Source organism: Varroa jacobsoni, unplaced genomic scaffold (genome assembly GCF_002532875.2).
Source record: "Varroa jacobsoni isolate VJ856 unplaced genomic scaffold, vjacob_1.0 scaffold_627, whole genome shotgun sequence".
In the NCBI taxonomy this organism is placed as follows: domain Eukaryota; kingdom Metazoa; phylum Arthropoda; class Arachnida; order Mesostigmata; family Varroidae; genus Varroa; species Varroa jacobsoni.
Window position 1 is genome coordinate 141738 of NW_019213529.1, and position 22839 is coordinate 164576.

Here is a 22839-nt window from a genome sequence, read left to right on the forward strand (position 1 = left end):
ATATATTGGACGAAAAATAGTAAATAGCTTAGTCGATATCCACGTAATAATGACTCGTGATTTTATAAAAAAAAAAAACTTTTTACTGACGTTTTTCGTCAGCTGTAATTTCCCGAACGTAATAAAGAATGTAGCGTTATCATCGGAAAGACAACTGAGTACGAGCGTTTCGTCGTGTGAGGACTTTTGAAACAAACTCGTTCTTCCGATTTTGTTGAGCCTGCTGATAAGTAAAGCTAGGCACGGCCAAACAGCGTATCCTTTGATAAGATGGAGCCTTTAGTGTCTGAAAAGGTAAAGAAAGAAGTGCGTTTTGATAGAGAACCAGGCAAGTCAAATCACGTCAACAAGATGAAGACCCTCTGCCGACAATCGCAAACTTTCAACCTCGCCAGATCGGAATATATGGTCGTGATAAGGTTCGTCTGATTTAGTTATTTACGATTTTTGATTCTGGAGACTTGCCCAAACAGTGATGTGTTTGCTCAACCAAAAGCAAGCCCAGCTCATCGAAAGGTAAACCTTCCCCTACATACACTAGGCTAAGTAACTTGCAAAAAATAACTACCAAATACCAAGTACTTCTTCCGTCAAACGTAAGTTAAGGGTGACAGCATAATGTCGGTATAATACATGGTATATCGTTTTAGGGCAGATTACCTTCTCTTAGTTGATTTGATCATTATTATACAATACATTAAACAAGTAGCAAGATATCCTCGGTTCGAAACAGAACAGCTAATGAGAAGCGGCGCACTTTCGTCGCGATCTTTGGACTAAGACTACAATTTACCGGCAGCTGGCTAAAACAAGACTTTCTATCGTTACCTTTGTCTCTATATTAGCAGTAAAAGTAGTAGTAATGATGATGCTTCCACTCCTGACAACTTTCAACGGCAGACTTTCCTCGTTGTCCGAGGAGTCTTCTCTCCCGGAGAAGCTTCATTCGCATAAGCAGCGAATTACAATAACTGCTACTGCAGCAAAATCAGCACTGCACAAGTGGTCAGAAGTTGGATGACTGGCTTCTGCCATTTTTTTTTTGCTGTTAGTAAAGGTCGAAGCGTGAAAAAAGTTGACAGAGATTCTCTGTGACTAAAGAAAATGTATATACAAGTGGCTTCCTTTGAAAAAATGAGCTGGAGGTCAGTTCACAAATGGAAGATGGAGGGCTGACTGGGGTAGAATGGACTAGATAGGTCTGCTCCGTTTCTTGGAAGTTCTTTCCCTCCCCTTCTCTCTCTTTCTCTTATTATACGGGGGTAAGAAGACGGTATATGCACCTCAACGCTGTCGTTGTTGTTGTTGTTTCGGGAAGAAGAGATTACCAGAAATGGGTTGATGCCAAAATGGGAACCGCCTACAACATACATTCAAAGAAAAGTCTTCTCCATAGGTGTTTAGAAAGATGCTGAGATTTTTGATAGGTTAGTGTAACAAAGCACAAGCACATGACGTTGCAAAAAGTTTGGTCGGGAAACAAATGCAAAAAAAAAATAGGAACATTATGGTGCATAACGTATGTACCATAATACAGCCTTGAGTAAGTACCAGGCGTCACCTGTATGAATTTCCTATACTTACTATCGAGTCATGGCCCGTACTGATTAATATTGGATAACATGCTGATTGATAGCGGCAAATCACGTAGAATTCAAGCTTCTTTTGGCATGGCACGATACAGGTCGAAGTGAAATACATGCCTAGATACGTAAGGACAAAGAATGAACACAGGCTACGGCTATATTAGGAGGGCAGGAAATAAGAATGGAATAGAAATGTGGGTTAACTAACACAGCCTGCAGTTCCATAGAAACACAATTTCCCCAGAAAGGGATCCGCAAGATCAAGTCTATATCATTTGGACTACTGCAACCGCCAAGGTTAACGGCCTGCTTCGTATGTGGCCATGAGTATGTGCCTACATGACCTCGGGCACCATCCATATAGGTAAAAAGTACTATATGCCCAATAAGATCGGCACCTTATCAGTAGCCGTTACGGAAAGTTTTGTGTTTCATTATGAAGCAAGTGTTTATTGCCGCGCAAAGCCTTGCTTTGTTTACCTTGAGCTAGATAAACAATGTGAAGTCTCGGAACCATAGGATGGCTGCACACAGCCACCTTCCTAATGCTACTGTTTTTATTCATGACTCTGTTACCAGCCAACGCGTTGCTATGGCTACTTAGCGGCAGGGATTTGCTGTTTCTACAAGTGTCGATGCTACTATTGCATTCATAAGAAATGATAGTTTCACCGGTTCAAATAACCACATAATAATGATTTTCCCATTAATAGTATGATTTTCTTTACCGAACTCGGTCATAGATGTTGATTGTGGATTGGTGAAGATTTACCGTAGCTTACTAGTTGTATGGCGGCCGGCTAGGATTCATTGGTCAAGTGGACACCGGATTTCCATTGGACATTAGTAGCAGACTGCCGGTAGAACATTGCTACGCTGGCTGTAGATTTGCTTCTGTCTTATAAAGACGGCACAGCTAGAAGTAGCGATTCGAGAATCAGGAAACTCTGAGGCTTCAGGTTAGACGTTTCGCTATCAGGAAAAGCCGGAAACTAAAGAGTTTTGCTCTTTCTACACAGTATGGCGGAATATTAGTTAAACAGTACAGAAGTTTGCCAGGTGAATAATGGTGGGACCTTTCAGTGCCTCTCTAGTTAATAGATGCCTAATTGTAGTTATTTAACGCAGTGGATTCTGGTCCAAACAAATTGAAAGATAGTCGGATAGCATGGTACTGTGCCTACGTATAGTTACGACGGCTATTTCGTGATACTCATTTTGCGTTATGTTTCGCGTCTCACCCATCACAAGAGCAGTCCGCACATGTCGATATCACGCCAATATTATTGGAAATACTGACGGTTCAATATTGTAGCCTTTCCTCTAGCTAAGCGATGTTCACTAGGCCAGTTTGGGGGCCGTAAGTGGTTGCTGATTACTCTAAAGGAGAGTGTTTTTAATAGGGTCATGGCATTTCGTATTGTATTTCGATGAGATGCGCAAGAAAGATTAAAAAGAGTCACAGAAAATATTACGGCCTATTCTGTAGCCCGTATGGCGGTCATCTGCTGTATAGGCGTCAGAAAGATATCTGAGGACATCCGAATCTTGTTTAGGCATTTCGTTCAGCTCTGATGTAGCGGCGATAGCATTGGTTAATCTTACAAATCGGAAGAGTTTATTGAAACGCGAATTCATATATTTCCGAGGCGATCGATATGAAAACCGATCGTTTTTTTTTTGTTATAAACAGAGTTATTGGAGGTTAGGTAATCACTCCAAACCCTCCTACACAGTGGTATGTTTGCTATTTAACGTTAAACGTATGACCTGCGATTTCTCCAGCAGTGGCAGAAATTGGACGATCGTCCTCATGTATGGGCTTTAAGAAATCATCTTACTAGTTTATTTTCTTTTTCTTTGAAAGTACTGCTGTGCTTTACAGCAAAACTAATCCGTCCATAGAACATTCTACTAATTTGTCCTCCTTGAACAAGCTCAACCATTTGTTTTTGCTGAATTTTTGTCTAAACCATTCACTCAATGTCAAAACATCGAGGCACGAGCCACTTCCGATCCCGCCGTCTAGAACTTTTTTATTCGTCCGCATTCAACGCTGAAACAGAACTCCGTCAGTGCTTCAGTGAAGGAGCCTTCGCAGCGGAAGCAGTAGCAGCAGCAGCATGATCAGAGTGCAAAGCGATGATACCATTTTTCAGTTTGGCCGTCGTTCCTGCAAGGGAAACGACGGACGTTTCAGAAACGAGAATTGTAACCAATGACAAACAACGTTAGCCAGACAAGGGCACTCGCAGCAGCCGTCGCACAATGACGACTGGAGCTCCGAAGCACCAGGGTATTATTGCGTATACTTAGCTATGCGATATAAAGAGGGGTATAATTAATATATTCGAAATTGATTCCGTTGACATCGCGTAGGATGGGGACTTCGATCGACTGATTCGCTATGCAAATTATGGATGCACATATGGTACTTGTCTATCGCTAACTGAGAAGGACTGTCGGGAAAGGGTGTGCAAGGATAAACGCCGGTGAGGTAATCTTCGTTTTGGATCATACTAATTCGACGTTCGATCTTCGAAACGTTAAACCTGTTGCAACTCATGCATACGAAACTCACCGCTGAATAGTTCTCTTACCGTTGTTTTATTGCGGGACTGGTGGCGCATTGTCGCAGTCCGCCAATTCCAGCTACAGGCTCCGTAGTGTTATCTTATCTGTGTGTACGAAACTTTCGGGTATTATCTTACGCGAGAAATTAACAACTAATACGACGCTACACATTAATTGAGCGAGCACTAGTAAACTAAAAAAGTGAAACAAATAAACCTCGGATTTATTGCAAAATAAAAGCATGGCTGGTGGGCTCAAACGGGTGCAACGGTTTTATAGGTAAGACGCCCAACGACATGAATTTGCCATGAATTCGGAACCAGGTTGCGCATGGAATCGCACACCTTCGAAGATGAGTTTTTTTTTCATTAACGAACAGGTTTTTCCACAATTCACATTAGCTTTAACAGTACAGACTTCTGACAAAGATATAACTTATAATATACGAGTTCGTGAACATGCATTTGCTAATCAGCAATGAGACGAAACAGGATTGGTCTCCGGCCTTAAAAAACAACTAATCGATTACGCTTGATAGTAATTATGCAGTAGTCTTTGATAGTTCCTAGGCTGCTTCTGCTGTATCTTCGGGCTTTCAACGATTGGGACACGAACATTCAATTGCGTTTGCTCGTTAGCTCATGTCCATCATGCTAAGCACTATAATATAAAGTCTACGAATAAAATTCTTATAGAAAATCGGCTGATTAGGCGATCCATTTCAGGGACCCTTGTCTCTTATGTTTGTATGCTGAACGCTGCAGCCATTATTAGACAAACAAAGCCTATTCAGTAATTTGATTTAGTCTGGAACATAGCCATTGATTACTGTTTCTATACGTAGGCTCTGTGGGATTAAGCTCCTCGTCTTTCATCCCATAATCGCTTCTTTTAAGATGCCTCAGCATGTGACGGCTGTATAAGAACACCAGCAATGGCAGCAAAACTGGTGCGACGCCTTAGATGATCCGTTTTTCTGTGGTCGGCAGATATCCACGAATCGTCGAATGATCTGGCCGAAAGGGGTTCGCGTCCTCCACAGTGGCTTACCACCTGCGAGGTGCTTCATGCATGACGAGCTAATATCCTTTACTCTAGACCCCATCGATGCTCGTCTCGTGCCGTTTGGAAATTCCAGTACTGTTTGTTTTGTACACTACGTTGTGATGTATATAATGTACGTATATACAACGTACATACTCAAAGGGGGACCACTCAATGCACGGGAGGGTAGTATGGTTGAGAAGTTGGTCAAACTTGTAGAAACGAACAAGGCTATGCTTATAATTCGTTCTCTGCTTTAGTTACGCAAATAATTTCGTCGATTCCAATGTGCTTAGTTTGGTTTGAAACTACCGGAAGCAGGCTGTATTAGGTTAGTGATATAACCCATAAATATGTTTTAGGTTTCCTTCGGTGTCCACCAATCCCCTTATGGCTAAGAAGTGAGCTAGTAAAATTATGAGCAGACGAATTCAATGGCTATTAAACGTTGTTGCCGTTACACGACTGAACGCTTGACAGAACAACTAAAGGGTCAGTTTAAAGAGTTGGAGTCTACCAATAACCGTCGGGTATATTTTTGCAGAATAGGATTTGGCGTTATCTCAAATAAAATTTAGCTGAAAATAGTGAGGGTGCATTGATTTTATCATGTACTTCAAGGAAGAACAATCTTCATTCGTGCATATATAACGTATTTTAGACGTCACTTAGCGGAGCCTAACATAGAGAAAAGCAGGACAAGAGTCCCTTTTCAATTTCGTGTTTTCAGGTCGTCGAGCAGTAATGTGGCTTTTCATCACTTTGACGGAACAGTTTTAAGACCATAGAGTGTGAAAGGGTTACTGACACGTCTACTTAAAAATGAGCTCGCCATATCCCAGGTGCAATGCCGTTTGCATAGCTCAGGTACAATGTGCTTAAAATACCTTCTACGAATGACCTAAAGTCTCTATAAATACTAAACATTAATTGAATTGCCTTAGATTAAATTGAGCCCGCTGGGCGGAGGCCGCGTCTTCTACAGCCGACGTCAGGCCAACAAGCAGTCTCTAAGATAATTATCTCTAAGCGGCCTTGATCCCGAACCGGAAAACAGCAAGTTGTTAGATAAGAAGACAGACCAATCGGAGCTATTGAGTAGATGCTGGGCAGGGCAACGGGAAAGCACATTTAAGTTGTTTTTAAAACGGAATTAATTAATTTTATTGCGTTGTTGTTTGACGAAGTCTAATGAGTGGCCCGTTCTTTTAAACGATATAGATACTTCATGCTCTATGGCTTCTTCATAAAAGCTCCGTACAAATATTAAGCCTAAAGATCCTAATAATGGCTTAAAAATTGTAAGTTACGTACAGTTACTGCGACATTGGTTGGAGTGATCAACTATTATTCTGTCCCGCTTGGCTGCTATTCTTAATTTCGCTCTAAGTACTGTTGATGTTATCACTGCTGGAGCCAGTATAAACCAGCTTCCATAATTGGCAGGAAATACAAAGCCAATAATCTCCAACTGCTGAATATAATCCGATTCCTATTAGACCAATTATAAGCCTAAGTCTCCTAAATAATATCACAAAATCTACAGCGGATATGAACAAGTATCAGTACCATAGAGACTAGTAGTATGAGTAACAGATAAAATCATGACAACCGTTGGTCACCTTATTCGAACACTTATTAAGGCTACACCAAATATACGACCTACTTTCCGATTTACCCGGGTGCCACCAGTAAAATTGTAATTAAGTTAGAACATTAAAGATCAACGAGTACCATCGCTCAAGACGTAATGGGCGCCTACTTTTTGACCTTATGATCGTCGTGAGAGTAACTTTGGCAGTAAATGACTGCAAAAATGCATAGCAGGAATAAAAGAAAAGCTCAAAAAGCATACACGTTTCGTAAGCCTGCGCAACGACAGAAGGCACGAGCTACCCTCTGAACAAAGCAGAATGTTCAAATCCGGCTGGTTGAAACTTGCGAGTATCGCGACGCAAGTTGATAGGCGTTCCCTGTTGAATTTGCTAAAACAAAGTTGCGATATCTGCAAGGTTTCTATCAGGGCATGTCAAGTCTGAAGCGCAATGTTGGCCTGTTTCTATGCGTTGCTGAATTAGACAAACGGAACTCCTTGTCGCTACCCTGAACGAAACTATTCTAGTTCCACATTATTGAGTCTTAAGCTAGCTATATGTGGTTTGCGGCATTTTCATCGTGCAGCAGATTAATAGGAGCGCTGATTTCCTACGACACTAAACCACGCAGCCTCGAAACCATAGAACAATAACCATTACGGCCTTATAGTGTAATAGAAGTATTTCATGGAAAAGTCCCTTCCACCGCTTAGCGCCGTCAGGCCAGCGACACAGTGAAAAGATCTTTCCTATTTTCCATGGTTGATAGCTCCGAAACCAGTCTATTCAAGAACCTGAAAAACGAAGATCCTCTAAAGAACTTACTTCTATCGTTTGCTTATGTGTTCACGTCAACGGCGAGCGAGTTAGTCCAGGGTACGATATGTAACGGTTGGGCGGATGAATCTGTATATGTATATTTACATACATATGGATATGTTTGTAAAGAATGATGATGAAAAAACACAGGACTTATTCGTCCTTATATGGTAGACCTTTTACTCAAATCCAACTATAACCTCACCATTTGCGACTATCGATGCGCTACACTTTCATATAAATTGAATTTCCGTCAGAGATGCGTGGCAGTGTCCATACAGAAGAATATATCGCGAACAAGTATTACTAAAATGTCTACTCCAATATTATGCAAAAAGACAAAAAGCGTCTATACAATATTCTTTTGCCGTACAGCAAAAAGGCATCTAACTACTAGCCCAAGTAATTATTTCAGTTAATTAATTTACAAATTATATTCCATTCTCGTTTAAGTCTAAACGTATATGCGGGTATATTTACGTATACAGTATTATATGTCATCTGTTACTCCCGTTTCTCTTTTGAAATACGTTCTGCTACTTTAGCTATAGAACTGTTCGTTTCGGGCCTCCCGGTATGGAGGCCAGTGGTTTGTGTTTTTGTGAGGTGCGCACGTCCATATAATTAGTGGTACATACTGCTCATAAGACTATCATCAAACTGAAAGAGTGACGAAGTGAACTATGGTCCGAGATGGATGGATGGATGCTGCCATAAGATACTGCACGGCTGGCCTTCATTTCCTGATGCGCGGTATTGCTTTTCAATACGATGACTACTAAGGGACGAAGAATATGGGTAAAAGAGAATAAGGGTTTGTGAATTTTGGTCGATTCATATTGTCGAGGGCGTATCTGTGTAACATTTACACGGTCGATTGTCTTTGGATGGCGGTCGTACCAAGCGATGCACGTTACATCTAGCTAGTGCATGAGACCAGACGTGACCTTGGACGACGCACATCTACCCGAAAGGCAGGAACGAAGAGAAAAGGAGAAAGGAAGAGAGTGTAAGGTGAAATTAGAAAGCTCCTCTAGCAATTGTTGAAGCTTCTTTGCTCGCTGTCAGTTTTATTGGGCTACAAAACGACAGATGGTAACGGCTTAGTGCAACAGAAGCTCATGACACCATTACTTGCGATTATGTTTAGAGTATACGTAATCGTTATTACACTCAATGATTTGCAATATTTCGTACCCTGTTTTAACCAGAGGAATCATCAGGGCCTTTTTGGTGTTTTTTTTTCACACATCCGCATCCCAGCTTTGCCACCAGGCGTTTCACGTTCAGCTCCGCTACGGGGGATGGGTCCCTAAAACCGTCATCAAACCGGTCGCTTCGGTCTGGCGAAGTTTTTGGATCAGTTTTTCTACGAAGCCCTTGCCAATACCTTTTCAAAGTTCATGTCTAGATTCAGGCTTGAATCGGACGTCGAGAAGCAATCCTTGCGGTGCACTTGTCGCTTGCGCGGGCCACAACAGTGACGTGTCATCTCCAACATACGGAATGTCAGAAATGATTGGGCGCGGGGTGAAAAAACCTCCCTCGATGTGGCGCGGTCAAGTGCAAGGACGCAGAAAATACAGCTTGTTACAAGAAATGTATTTCCGTTTCCGGTGGTAGATCTATAAAACTTCCAAGCAGGCTGGTTAATAGCTCGCTGCCAGAAGCCGAGCTTTCTCGTTGTAGCAACATATAATGTGATATGTATCTATAATAAGGCTTAAAATGACAGCCCCCCAGCTTTTCTGAACCAGCTTGAAAATTTGTCGGATGCTAAAAAAATAGAGAAAATAATGGAAAATTATAGTGTAACACGGGAAACAAGATGATGGGTTTCTTTCTCAGCTAGAATTCATGGGTTCAAGGCTCACAGGGTTACATTTCCACTGATGTTTTTCTTTTATTATTATTCTGAACGACCTGTCTTATTCTAATCATGTCTAATTCCTAATTTAATTTTACCTAATATTTTTTCTGTTTCAGCTAGGTTTGGATAAAGAGTAAGCTGAACGGTGAAGCATCCAAGCTACAGCGATAGTGGCCTGCATTGTTGTAGGGGAGAGATCAAGACTCTCGTCCACGATTGAAGAGTCCACAGTCATAACGCGTCCGTCAAAAGCTACTTACTAATAAGAGCAAGTAGCTTTGCCTGATTATCTTGGTTCGAACTGCCCCGTGCCGCCATCATGAAGCTGCCATTCTTGGAATTTAGTCAACATCCCGAAATATCGGAACGGGTGCGGTACCATATTTCTCAATTGGTCGATTATTTTCATGCCGTGCCTCACGTCGACGTTGGCCTTCAACCCGTCAATGCTACGTTTGATCCGTCAAATAACTACTATCTTGAGGTAGGTAGTATCATAAAATAGAGACTTGTTGATGTGAATAGATAAGGTTAAATACAGAAGTAGCAATGTTTGAGATGCGCTATATGCATTATCCAATGTTTTCTATCTCGGGGCTGTTTACGAATTGGTTCTCTTTGTCCATGAGGCTGAGTCTACATTATACAATACAACTATACCTGTTGGTGGTATGCATACAACCTCTTCACATTGATTTAGTCCTTCTGAAGCTTTGTAGCGTCCCGGGCATCTTGTAGTTGTTAGTGTCCTTCGTATTCGACCCCTCCTATTCTACATCGCAAAATTCCTAAATTATTTTCAAGATTTCGCTGTTACTAACTGCAATGATCACACTAAATACACACATTACGTATTCTATCAAAGGGATTGCCTCGTTCATTACTAGTCAACAACTCGGTTCGATTACCGCTCTGTCAGTTGACAGCGCCTCTATCTACGGGTATCACCACTAACTCGAAACACGTTAGAAATTTTGTCGTCCTTTGGTGAAGCGAGAAAACAAGTATGACTGACAGGTACTGTGAAGTATATCTTTGAAACCGTATACTTCAATCGAAGAGAACTAACAGGGGTCCCTCTGTCAGCGCCAATAGCATTTACTGGAGTGTTCTGATCGTTTTGATTAAACTTGATTTTACATCAATTATGTAAAATCATGCAGATATCTTCTAATGTAACAAAGAAATATATTATTATTCAGCTAATTCGTGTGACGATATTGTTATGAGGTTTACCAAGTCCATCTCGAGGCGGACCTCTTCCTCGCTACGATAATACGAAGCATCGTCGTAAGTCCTACAAGATACATCGAAGCCCTGATACTTGACAGCTGAACAGCTTCCATTCGCATTAATTTTCCGTAGTCGAAAGAAATCCGAATGTTGATATATCGTTCTGGTTTAGCCAATACTGGCAAATTTCAGAATTTTGCAGGTGACCCATTGGACGTTGTTAAGAACTGGCAAAAAGCGTCCTTATAAGTAAAAAAGGCTTGATATTTAAAGAAAAAAAAGCCTTGCATTTATGTACGCGTAAAATATCATAAAAGTGTCACATGGTATCTCCGTTTGAACAACTGTCGTCTTCCTTAGCCTAGAGACTAAACACGATTAGAATGATGAATGTGGCTTCCGCCTGTTTTATTCTAACTGAAGTTTTTTTTAACAGAAGGTCTAATTGAATCACTTCTAAGTCAGTGATCTCAGCTGAACTGTGTTATCCTTTCTGTTCTGCTGAATGATCCGAAATCCTGTTTCAGACTAATCGCATCTTTTGCGGGAACGTCTGCTCTTTTTCGCGCTTATTTTCACGCAAGCTGGGTGAGACGTTACTGAATCCGTTTTTCAGTTCGATTTCATCGTCCACTGTTACTATATATATGGTAAATCAGGTACTCGGTATTCTGCTAGCCGTTATCATTTTTGAATAATTTAGCCAGTTGCTCGACTGTTAATGCCCAACTATGGTGATACACCCAAAAACTATGTGAGTGCCCTTTCGAGCTATTTGTCTGTTAGTGTTATATGTGGTAGAAAATATTATCTAATGATTGTATTTCTTATAGGACCTTACATTTATCCGATTGAGCCTTTGCCAATTAACAACCCCTTTACACGATCAACATCTACAGCGTAACGTTTTACGAAATGAGGATCCACCTAAAATGGGCAGTGTAAGACGAGATCAGGCGAACTAACCTGGCTTCTATCTCTTTGTTTAATATCAGCTTTGTTTAATCTCCCAGACAACTCTCAGAAAGGAACACTTATCCAGATACACTAGCCAGCTATGTCTTAGTGAGTTCTAAATGCGTAATCCTGGTTTTGAATAAGTTGTAGTAGTTGAATAAGTTTATGTGGGATACATAAAATAGTCTAAAAGTCCTGGTCTGAAATTAAGCCAAAAGCAAATGGCTCAGTAATTTTGTGCTGGGAGTCAGCAATCTGCAGGAATGCTTAACGGCAGTGCTGGACGTATATATAAACATACATTACAAACAACCGTTTGTATCGGAAAACCCCCTTATCTTAGTTTCTATCATATTGCTCTATGCACTCACTAAGAGCAACAGATATTATTACTACCAGACAAAACGCACAATATTCAGTCACATTCTTAAAGGAACATTTGTCTGTTTCAGCGGCTTGCCTGTGTGTGAATCAGGGAGCGCTGGCTACCGTTGGCATTTATCCGCCTATTTCTAGCCTTAGATTCACACGCGTTGACGTGTATCTTCTAGGTTCATTCATAGTGTAACAATCCACTCTCCCACGTACTAGAGGTAGGTTAACACTTTCACCAAGTACAGGCTTATCTTCACAGTCGGTCAAGACGTATATTTCTAGCGTAATCATAGTATCGTTAGCATATTAAATACTATCGGGAACAACGTTGAAGTTGTTTTCCTCCTATATAGACAGACGCTACGTGATTCTCCTAGTGCCGGATGCGCTTGGTGCCTATCTTTGGACCACAAGGTTCCTCAATGTCTTGGAAGTCCTCCTGCTGTCAACTATGAGTGCCTCTTCTATCCATAGACAGGGTTCCGCATAATAGGGCGTTACACTAGCACTATCGTTGACTAATAATACACGTTTGTTTATGATCACAACTGTAGTATAACAATAATCTTTGAGCGATAAGAAACTGGGTCGAAGGAATCCACAGGAATTAAAGCAGATTTTCTATCCGACTCCTGCAGTCGACTCAAGTACTATCCCAACAGTGTTGTTATAGAATAAACTCGAAATAATAACAGCACTATGGCTCGCTGGCTCCGTTTATCGGCTCATTACCAGACAAAATGCCCTAGAACCAATATATCACGAAGGGAATCAAGTACCAATCGTTTGGACACGTCTTTTAATATTCTGATTACGTTACGTTCCGTTCGGGCTACTTCTGGCGCTCTGAATCATCGTTGGTCGAACGTGCTTTGCTTGCTCGTCTGTTATTGATAGTTACTATAGTACGAATAAAACAGAGCGTCTGCACTATTCTATGTATCAGTCTCTGTCATAGGCTGTACACGATTATAGACTAGCCTGCGGCTGGGTCTAGGCCAGGCTAATTCCCAATCAAGTTTATTGCCCATTCTGGTCTGCCATCTACTTACTCGAGTCATTGTTGTTTTTTGCTTGCTTATAAGCAACTTATTACCTCTGAGGCAAGCGCAGGTACCGATTTGTCAGAGAAATACATGCGGATTGAACTATACTAACAAATCTAAGGCCGCTACATGCAAATTCTGAAAAGTCGCTAAACAGGAGCTACAGGCAAAACGCGAAGGCAATTCTGCTCGTCGATGATCGTTGACGAGTAGAGTCGAAACAGGCATTTTCAAGCAAATTATATATGTAGATATATACGGTGATCTACTGAGAAGTTGTGTGGTCTCTGGGGATGAGCAAGTAACGAACTGGTTTCCCGATTACTGTGAATTATTTGAGGTAAGCGTTACCGTAAGCGGTAATATGACGATTGACATATAACAAGGTTCATAAACGAAACCGCTATTCAATACCTTGAATGTATCGTTTGATCGATCCATTCAAGATGGAGGGACATAACTGCAACATGTCGACATCTCGCCAATGCCGAAAGAAAGTGTCAAACGCCCTGTTATCAAGCGTAATGATCCAGCTTTAACATATATTAATTCTATAATATGACGAATATTTATACCTTATTTTTGAAACTTTCATCTCAAATCTGCTCGTTTTCTTACTAAGGTCAAACGGTTCGGCAAAACGGCCTGCTATGCAACAGGCTCGTGCGACAAAGTCTGACGAACTTTTGTCCACTCTTCAGTTCCACCCTGTTTAGCTGTAACGAAGCGATTAAATTTAGCTTCTTGGCAAAATTAGCCTTCCACCTTATGCAGTTACAGTCAATCTAGGCCTGAAAACGGACGATCAACTATTATAGCTAACGACAGCTGCACTTGACTTGTTTCAGTAATTCGAACGGTGAACAGCGGCCGATTGGGCAAATGTTCAGCTAAAATGGCCAGATTATGTGTTCGTGCTGACTCAATTGGGTGTAAACCCAGCTTTGTTTACCTATACCAATTCGCTAGGTATGCCGGCGGCCGTTCGGAAATTGTTTACGTATAAATTTTACATCTACCTAAAGCTCTGCGTACTTGTCCTGTGCTACATGGAAGTGTGTTAAAAGGCATAAGATCAGGGTAAAAAAAATCTTATTTGAACTCAACTCCCTAGGGACACACTAGCAGCTATAATATTTCGGTGCAGCGTAGTAAATACGGAAAAAAGAAAACCCCAATGCAATATCAACAGATCGCATTTACAAATAAATACCTGTCAGAGGTTTGCACTCACTATGGTGTAATTCACCATACAATTTAGATGGGATAGTAGTTTTTTTTTTTTTCGTGATTGGACAGCACGTTGAAACTTGACGTGAGTTCTTCTTTATCCTGTTCGTACGCGTTACTGTCTCGTATGTAACTATGACCAAACAAGCGAGTGTTAACCCGTCCGTACCTTTCCCCATCCCAAGTCCTTCGCCAGCTTTTATTGGCCTTTCGGCACTCCTTCAGGTTCATCACCAGCTGTTAATAACCTCACCTGTCAAGGATGTTAATGTCTGCTCGTCAAAAGATTCCGCCGTAGACGTAACACCCCCGCCGCCGCTGCTGCTACAAATTATTGATCGTGCTGATAGTTATCATAATAGCTGAGGTATTGGTAACTTCTTCTCCCATGGTCTAGAACAGTGCGTAGGCAACCGGAATTACAACGTACCAGTAAATCAAGCTAGCCTCTCTTTCCTAGTTTTCAACCTCAGGGAGCTAACGGCTGCGACGACAAAGTTGGCCGAGATGGCAAGTCTTATGGCTAAACTGCTGTGGCTGGCCGCTACAACCAGGTGGGATTGCCCTGCCAGCCGCAGTAACTTAATTTGTAATCACGCGAAAAGAAGGAACAATCCCATCAGGGCCACAGACAAAGGCATAAATTATAGATGTACGTATGACCCTGTTGTTGCGTCCTAATGATTGTGCGTTACAGCAGCGCCTACCAGGAACCGGCTTCAGGAATCTGAAACAATCTGATTACAAATGGAAGCATCTCTTTTCGTTTGCTATTCAGTTGTTCGTCAGCTAATGCTATAATCGTGGAAATATTAGAGACGAATTTAAGATGATTCAACTTCCCTGTGGAATAAAGTTGATTAAGTTGAAGGCCCTAAGTATATCAGCAAACAAACATTATTTTTTTTTCTTTTCTTTGATAAAATATTCATGTGTGTGTGTGTGTGTCAGGGACGAGGTTCCTCAACATCTTGATCAGGAAAAGGCCCCAACTTTGAAGTAATAAATAGGTGTCGTCATTTAACATGCCGACATTATTTTATTGACTAAATAGCTGTGTTAATCCTTAATATTTAACTAAAATATGACACTGCTGGCAATGAATTCAAACTTAGCAATAAAAGAAAATTTCAAAAAGCGAGAGGCTTATATTAACCTGTGCTAGAATTAGGTCCAGGACTCATACTTTGAACTTTTACTGAAGCTAATTATTATGGATTCTCTTATATAAACCTTTTTGAGCCATTCGCTCAAGTTATTACGACAACAAATTATTCATCACTATCCGTGCAAGAGATCCCATCGACCTTCAGCCTTACTTGTAACATCTCATCGTCGTATATATATATATATAAATGTGCGCAAGGGGCTGGACATCCGTACACCAAATGAATTCATGTTCGAGTGTATTACTCTGTTTGAAAGCTTCTGCTTTCGCCAGTATCTCCGTACACTCTCGTTGGGCAGGCTACATATTTCAGTGTGTTTAATGGTGATGCAATCGAAGTGGATCCATCGTCCCAGCCCGCCATTATTACGACTCGCGCGGCCTGGAAGCACCAACTGCGAGATTGGATCGCGTCCAGTTACTAACATTTAGCTTGAAGAGATATACAATTTGGAATTGGATCTAATAGACGCTGTCTTGCTTCTTTCGTTCAGCGGGTTTGTTTGTATTTATCAATGTCCAGTTTTCCGACAGGGCGGAACTGCCTCAGGACCTGATTCAGGACCAACCGCGGATATTACAGCCAGTTTCGGCGCAGCAGAGATGCGTATTCCAATGTAGACACCTCTGGCTTGTGTACTAACCTACTTTATAGCGAGGCGATATAGAAGCGTATTTTATTTTCAAACTTTCCTTTTCTTGCAATCCATTACTCAAGAAAAAGTCACTGCTGTCATGTATGTGCTATTTTTTAAGGACAAAAACGGTTGAGCTTTTTCACAGTGACGAAAACCTCACACCAAGCTGCGTCGACTAACCGAAAGCTGTGCTGTGCTTGTCTACCAGTACGATCCCAAACGGAAAATATTTTATATCTTTTTTTATCATAAATATGTTTTCAAAGCGAGGCCCTTATTGGGAAACCCTTGAACTGCACCATCTCCGATCTCATTGACTCAAAAAACGTTCTCAAAAACTGGTTCCTTCCTTCTCTAGCTACTATTTACCAAAAAACGTTACCTTTTACCCCCTACGCTATTGTTAACCGCAGGCGTGCTCATAACGTGCTATAGCTTATCTTGTCTATTAGCCAAAAAGACGGCCTCTAGATCTGAAATTATCCAAACTAAACCAGAGTTCGAAGGGAGGTCTGTTTGATCGCACGCTTTCCAAACGTCTTTTTCTATGTAGAAGTTTTTCTTTGCACTCGGGAAATTTTTGCGGACTGAATAGCTTATTTTCGCACTTTGAAATCGTTTTTGAGTATACACAGTATCTCGCCGTCGGCGGTGTCATATGGCCCTTCTACGCGTCTATGCAGGAACGAAGAGATAACCAAAACGCTGCGTACCTAGCTCATGAACTATATTCCAGACCGTCCATTGGCAACGGCATATTCTTGCTGGCCCTCCCATAGTATCCGATCCTGGCGTTGATGACGTTTTAAAAATGCCACACACGTAGAAGTGACTCCGACCAAAGAGTATCGAAACTGATAATGAAAGGGACGCGAATTATACCGAAATTCTTCATATTACTTTAGTCACAACAATGTATATACGAATATATAAAAGTATGGAACTCCAAATCTTTCTTTACAGCTTGTGTTTAAAACTGTATTTAAATAACAATAGATATCTGAACGAAATGCCTTTAATGCACTAAAGGTATGATTTCCGACAACCATGCTTCTCCGACAGCTAAACTTTTCGGGCATTTTAAAAATATTCTTTCTTTTATCCGCAAATAATTTTTTCATGTATCAAAGCATACGTCAAACAATACAGGCGGGTGTAAATTCGTTTAGGTTTTTTCAATCGAAGCATATGCAAAAAATTATTGCCGAACTCAATTGTGGGCTGATTTGTATGTGATAAGTGGCCAAAAGTTTTCGAAATACAAATATTAAGAAAGGCCAAAAAATTCAAAAGAAGCAAAGAGCACAAAAAGTCTCAAGACGTTTGACTGCTAGGGCTTATTTGGACAATCTATTTGGTAAATGATATTCTCCTGTTTAAAACAACTGTTGACCTTTAGGTATATTAAAAATAGCTTTCGGCGACGTTTTAATGAATTTTTAACCACTTTAACTTTAAATGCTGTTGAACATTATCCGGTCCGTCTGAATGTCTTCCTTAGACCCTTCACAAGTCGTACGAAAACGGCCAAAAACATGGACTGTCGATTTTGGGCAAAACAAAAATTTAGTTTTAGTTGAGGTTCATCTAGCACGAAAAGATTAAATAATAGTTGATCACTTGAAATCCGACACAGACCATTACGAGTTTGTTTTAGAAAAAACTGGCTCGCGTGTATTATTAGGCATAGTGAATGAACGTATGGCCGTTATAACAAGCAACCCGCCAAAGTTTGTCTTAGTTAAGATGCCGTAAACGTTATATATATATGGTTTGCAAGTAGTTATGATTTATTTTTTTCGTACTTACCTAACATGACAGTTGATTGCGACTGCCTTTGTCAATATATGTGTACTGAAATTCATTCTGTTAGTATTAAATTTATCAAATTCTTGGAACACATTTTTATTATACATTTACAATGCGAATCTACCAGTTGTTAAAGATCTGCACCCTAGCCTATACGAAAGCTCAATGGGGGAGGGGGGGATATAGGCCTGTAGAATTCCCTCAGTATAAGGATTGAGTACATATTCACATGCACCTTCATTATCACATTAGCACAGAGCCTTCCAAACGTAAGGATTAAAGAGGGTCTTTATATTATCGATCTGAAGAAGCCTTGAACAACGAAACGCTTCATTCCCAAATACGGATTGAATATTACGTTATTGAATAAACACTATAACCTCAGTACACATTTTGCGTGTGTGTGTGTGAATTTTTTTGAAATTAGGCTATACTCTTTTATATTCAGCTTGGACAAGCGACGCTTCTAGTAACTCATATCAATGACACACGTTGTGTTAGTCCGCATAACATGACGATACCATTATTTCTTTGTAGGAGGAATAGACCCGTTTCTCGTTATACACATTGAATACTCCCTATCATCATTACTATTCTAGCCATATTTTCGCGTTATTAATATAAACACGTACAAAATTTAAAAAAAAATTCTGCAGGTAAAAACTAAAATTCTATTTTCATTTTTTTTTATTTCTGTTCCTGGCAACAAAAAACGCGTTCTTGCAGAGTGTGGGCATCTTGGTGGCGATTCCCGGCCTTTGGCTGATCCTCACCCTGTTCGGATTTCTCGTCTTTTTTCTGTGTCGCTGTTGTGACTCGAACGCCAAGAAGAAAAAGCGGATCACCCCCCTCAAATGGATCCTATCATTTTTCGCCCTTCTAGCCTGGTAAGATTGCTCACGACCGCACCGTTCTTCTTCAACCAGCTACTATCTGCATCAAGGGATCAGCGTTACTGTATTCGGCCGCTGCCGCCAACGTGTGACAATAATAACAGTAGCGGGCATTGCAATGACGCAGGACTGCTAATAAAAAAAAAATCGACTACTTTGCACTACCCTAGCAAATTGCATATAATGATCGCCCGACTACTTAGCGTTACTAAGTTAAATTTCACTTACAGTGCCGAGGTTGACATTAGGTATTTGCCCTGCTTTTCGCACACAAACTATATATACATAATTACACAATTAGTGTATCGTAAGCCACGTTAGATGGCATTCCCTTTGAAGAACTGGTGGCTTCGTAAATGACGTTAATCTATCTACGATAGATAGCCTATCGTATCACTTATGTGCTGTGATCTGGAGAGCACACCTTCCGCTCCGCTGCGTTGTCCTTGCTCTGGCTTTCAGAAGGAAGCCTTTTGTAAAGCTCTCGTCTTATCACACTCGGCCATCTTTCGATTCAAAAGCGGCGATAAAGTCACAGTACAAAACAGTAATAAGAATAAGGCTAGCACGACTGTCTCGTCGTAGCTGTCAATGCCTCCATAGGGATAACCTCTGCAGCTTTATTTTAAGAGGCCCATGCTACACTTCAACTTACTAGACGTTTCTGCAAGACAAACAGCCAAGATGGATTAAGATAAGACAAAAAAAAGGATTCCTCGATGGCTTTCCTGTACTTTGCTTTTATTCTTTTGCTTGCTTTTTTTCGTCAACTCGATACTCTTCTCACCCCCTTTACTCATCCTACTCACGTGTGGCCTCTCCAGCATCTCCAAGGGCTGCACTTCACTCGGTGATCAACAGTTGTTTCTGTAAACGGCTCCATCCTATGTGTTCTGTATTGTACTCGTTTACATTCTGATATTCACAGTTCATTTTACAAGTTACCCACTCGTAGTCTATTCGGCAAGTAGTTGTGGCACCGCCGCTGCTATAGTGCCTATTTTCTCTCACTTTTCGGCCGATTTTGCTCGGTTATAGTGTGGTCCTCAGCACTTCCGTAAGATCGCTAGGTCTGTTATCTCAGGCGTATTGAGGTCGCCTCATAAATTCTTGTGAGGGAAGCGATTAGCTAATCATTAAAAATAATCATTAGAAGGAGTACCGAACGCCGGGCCGCACACATAAACAGTGTGCCAGCTAAGAGATGTGAGAAACGAAATAACACTGTCGCTATTATTGTCCTGTTCTTGCGTTAATGCCGCTAATTAAAAATACAAGGCGGGGGTACGATGGCTTTGACCGATAAAGTGGATGCACTTTTCCTTAAGCTGCCTTCCCCTTTGCTCATGTTCTTCCTCTTTACCTCGCTTCTTATGTGGAAAGTACGGTTGAACTCTGCTTCAAGCTAGCGCTAATACCAAGATGATGATCAGTATTCTGATAAGAGCTCTCTTTAACCCCACTAGCCGGCCATCAGACCACTTAAGCACACAGCACGGAAAGATCATCAGCACGCCGGCGTACTCTACAAATACAATCGCAATCGAAAGTGTTAGAGTCCTACAGTAACTCTTAAACGAACCTGGAAAGTCGACAGTTTTCACACGCTAGACTTAAACAACAGAAGACTTAAGGTGGGTTTTGGTGAAACGCTTAGAAGGTTCTCGCTGGCGATTCAAATAATTTACGTTGATATCATTGCAAAGAAATTGAAAAATCCATAGGATGGTCGGCCCTCTACTGTGTATGGATCTGCGCGTTAAGCATTGTGTCTTTAATGATTCATTGGTCTTTAGGAAAAGAATCGAGGTCCAATTCCTCAAGACTTTTAATTTTTGGGTTAGAGTGGTTCACAAGACGCCACTGGAGACGAAACGCTAAAATCTGGGCTGCATGTCACCCTCGCTTTAAATTTTCCTTAGGGTACAATAAACCAGAAGAGCCCTTTTCCTGCTCGATCGATTTAGCACAATGTAAGTGCAGATCGAGGCCGGACAATTACCTAAGGGCCAGTTGCTTCGCTTTGGTTACATGAAATTTATAAATCCCGACAAGGAAACAGTAAAAGGTTAGGCAGTTTCGAAATCACTGGTTCTGCTCAATCTGTGCCATATTGCAACGATGATAATAATATGACTAATGCCGTAGCATTTACTTTTTGTAAAGTTTTTACGGCTTATTTTAAGATTGAGTCGTATAATCTCCTTGCGGCTAGGGTAAAGCAATAAATTGGAAATCAAGTATATGCCGGACTATAAATATTAGCTGTTCATTATATGAAATTATGATTTTTTTCCTTACTAACCATTCCCACCTTTGGCGTTCTAGTGGAGCTCTTAGCCTTGGTCTGTTTGGCAATGATCAAGCCCATCAAGCACTTTTGGTCGTCCAGCGGTCAACAGGGGAAATGGAAACCGTCGTAAAATCAGTTCGAAACCACACTTTAATTATTGAGCAGCTTCTCGACAACTCGATTCGTGAGGACGTCGACCAGATATCAGTCCATTTTTCGGGTATGCGAAAGAACTACGTAAGACTTTGTTTTCGCTCTTTTAGCTGCGTACGTTCCATATTTTAACATCGTATACACACACACAGTGTGGTTAATCAGTAACTGAATAATTTCCGTTAGCATTAATCATATAATATTTGAAGAAAGAATCTAAATTAGCTCATGCTTTCGAATGAAGCCGCCACTGGGATGGCAACATGTCGGAGTTGAACGAAAAAAGCTGCGATGTAAATAGTTACTCTTTCTTCTCGTTTTAACGCAGTTTTTTAACGACCTTTGCCGATCTTTTCCCATATCGTCTCCCTCTTATATTCTAGCACCTCTTCCTAATGCCACAGTTCGTTCAATGGTGCGCGAGACACTCGGTCATATGCGCGCGAACATCAGCCAGAGTTTAGCAAAAACCAAAGATATGAACATTAAAATGAAAGCACTCGATCTGCGTAATCTGTCGCAATGGCTGCAAATCGTCGAGTTCTTCCGTTGGCCAGGCACGATTGGGCTACAGTGTGGCCTCATCTTCATCTGCCTCTTACTTCTATGGGGGGTAATCAGGCACTCGCGCTGCCTACTCATCCTGTTCTCTGTGCTGGGCCTTTTGTCGGTCGTCATCTGCTGGGTGCTTGTGTCACTCTACTTCGGGCTTACGGTGGCCGGAGCCGATTTCTGTTTTAACCCCGAGCCGTTCTTCAATCGGTAAGTTGGTCTGTAGTAGAGATTCGGAGTGACAGCACTCAGATCACAGACTACAGACTATAAGACATTTGTATGGATCTCAGCGTGCCGCTACAAAGCAGCACGTTAAATTATATATGATCAAATTTTTAATTCTACCGCCTAGTCCTCAAATAGATGTCAGTATATCAATGCCCCTATTGATGTTACGGCAGTTCAGAGAAAATGAACGAATATGGCTCGATTTTAAAGGTAATTCGTTTCGATACATTTGTCTTTGCTTGTAAAATAATTTTCAGAATGGCTGGACACAACCCGGATGAACGTTTGGCAATCGAATACTATATGACTTGCGAGGAGATGACCAATAATCCATTCAAGATCGACATTATTGAAGCCAAACGAGCAGTACATGACTTACAGAGTAATACGCAGATCCTGAAGAGGATCGCTGAGCAGTACATGCCGCAACAGGTAACTACGTTCGAGTCTGACCACTATGTGATCTCCGTTGGATAAACTAACACATATTCAACTAATTTTACTCTCTACGTTACCTTCAAGTGAAAAGCAATGATCATACGATACAATAGATGGATACTGAAAAAACTTCAAAATATTGGCTTTATTTTAGGTATGGTCATAAACGTTCTGCTGTTCATACAAGCTTTTATATCAATCAGAGCTACAATAATCCTTATAGTATCAAGCCAAAGGCCTGTTATCTTGCAGCATCTTTGATTGATGTAAATTTTGAAAAAAAAAATTACGTCTGTATCAACCTACCCCAATAAATCTAAACTGTAGTTTATATA

At 41.0% G+C, this 22839-nt stretch overlaps 1 protein-coding gene across 12 annotated transcripts in view; it reads left to right on the plus strand.

The window, feature by feature from the left end:
- The window catches only part of LOC111262104 (protein tweety), a 133556-nt gene that overhangs the window by 89066 nt on the left and 21651 nt on the right, over positions 1–22839 (plus strand). For all 12 annotated transcript variants that reach the window (XR_015311818.1, XR_015311819.1, XR_015311820.1 and 9 more), the window contains exons 2-6: positions 9605–9972; positions 18671–18831; positions 21166–21350; positions 21667–22045; positions 22324–22498. Coding sequence is in view for 9 of the 12 variants with exons in the window: in XM_086968958.1 (XP_086825084.1) it covers positions 9808–9972; positions 18671–18831; positions 21166–21350; positions 21667–22045; positions 22324–22498 (1065 nt within the window). In the remaining 3 variants the exon portion in view is untranslated. The remainder of the gene's footprint in view (positions 1–9604; positions 9973–18670; positions 18832–21165; positions 21351–21666; positions 22046–22323; positions 22499–22839) is intronic.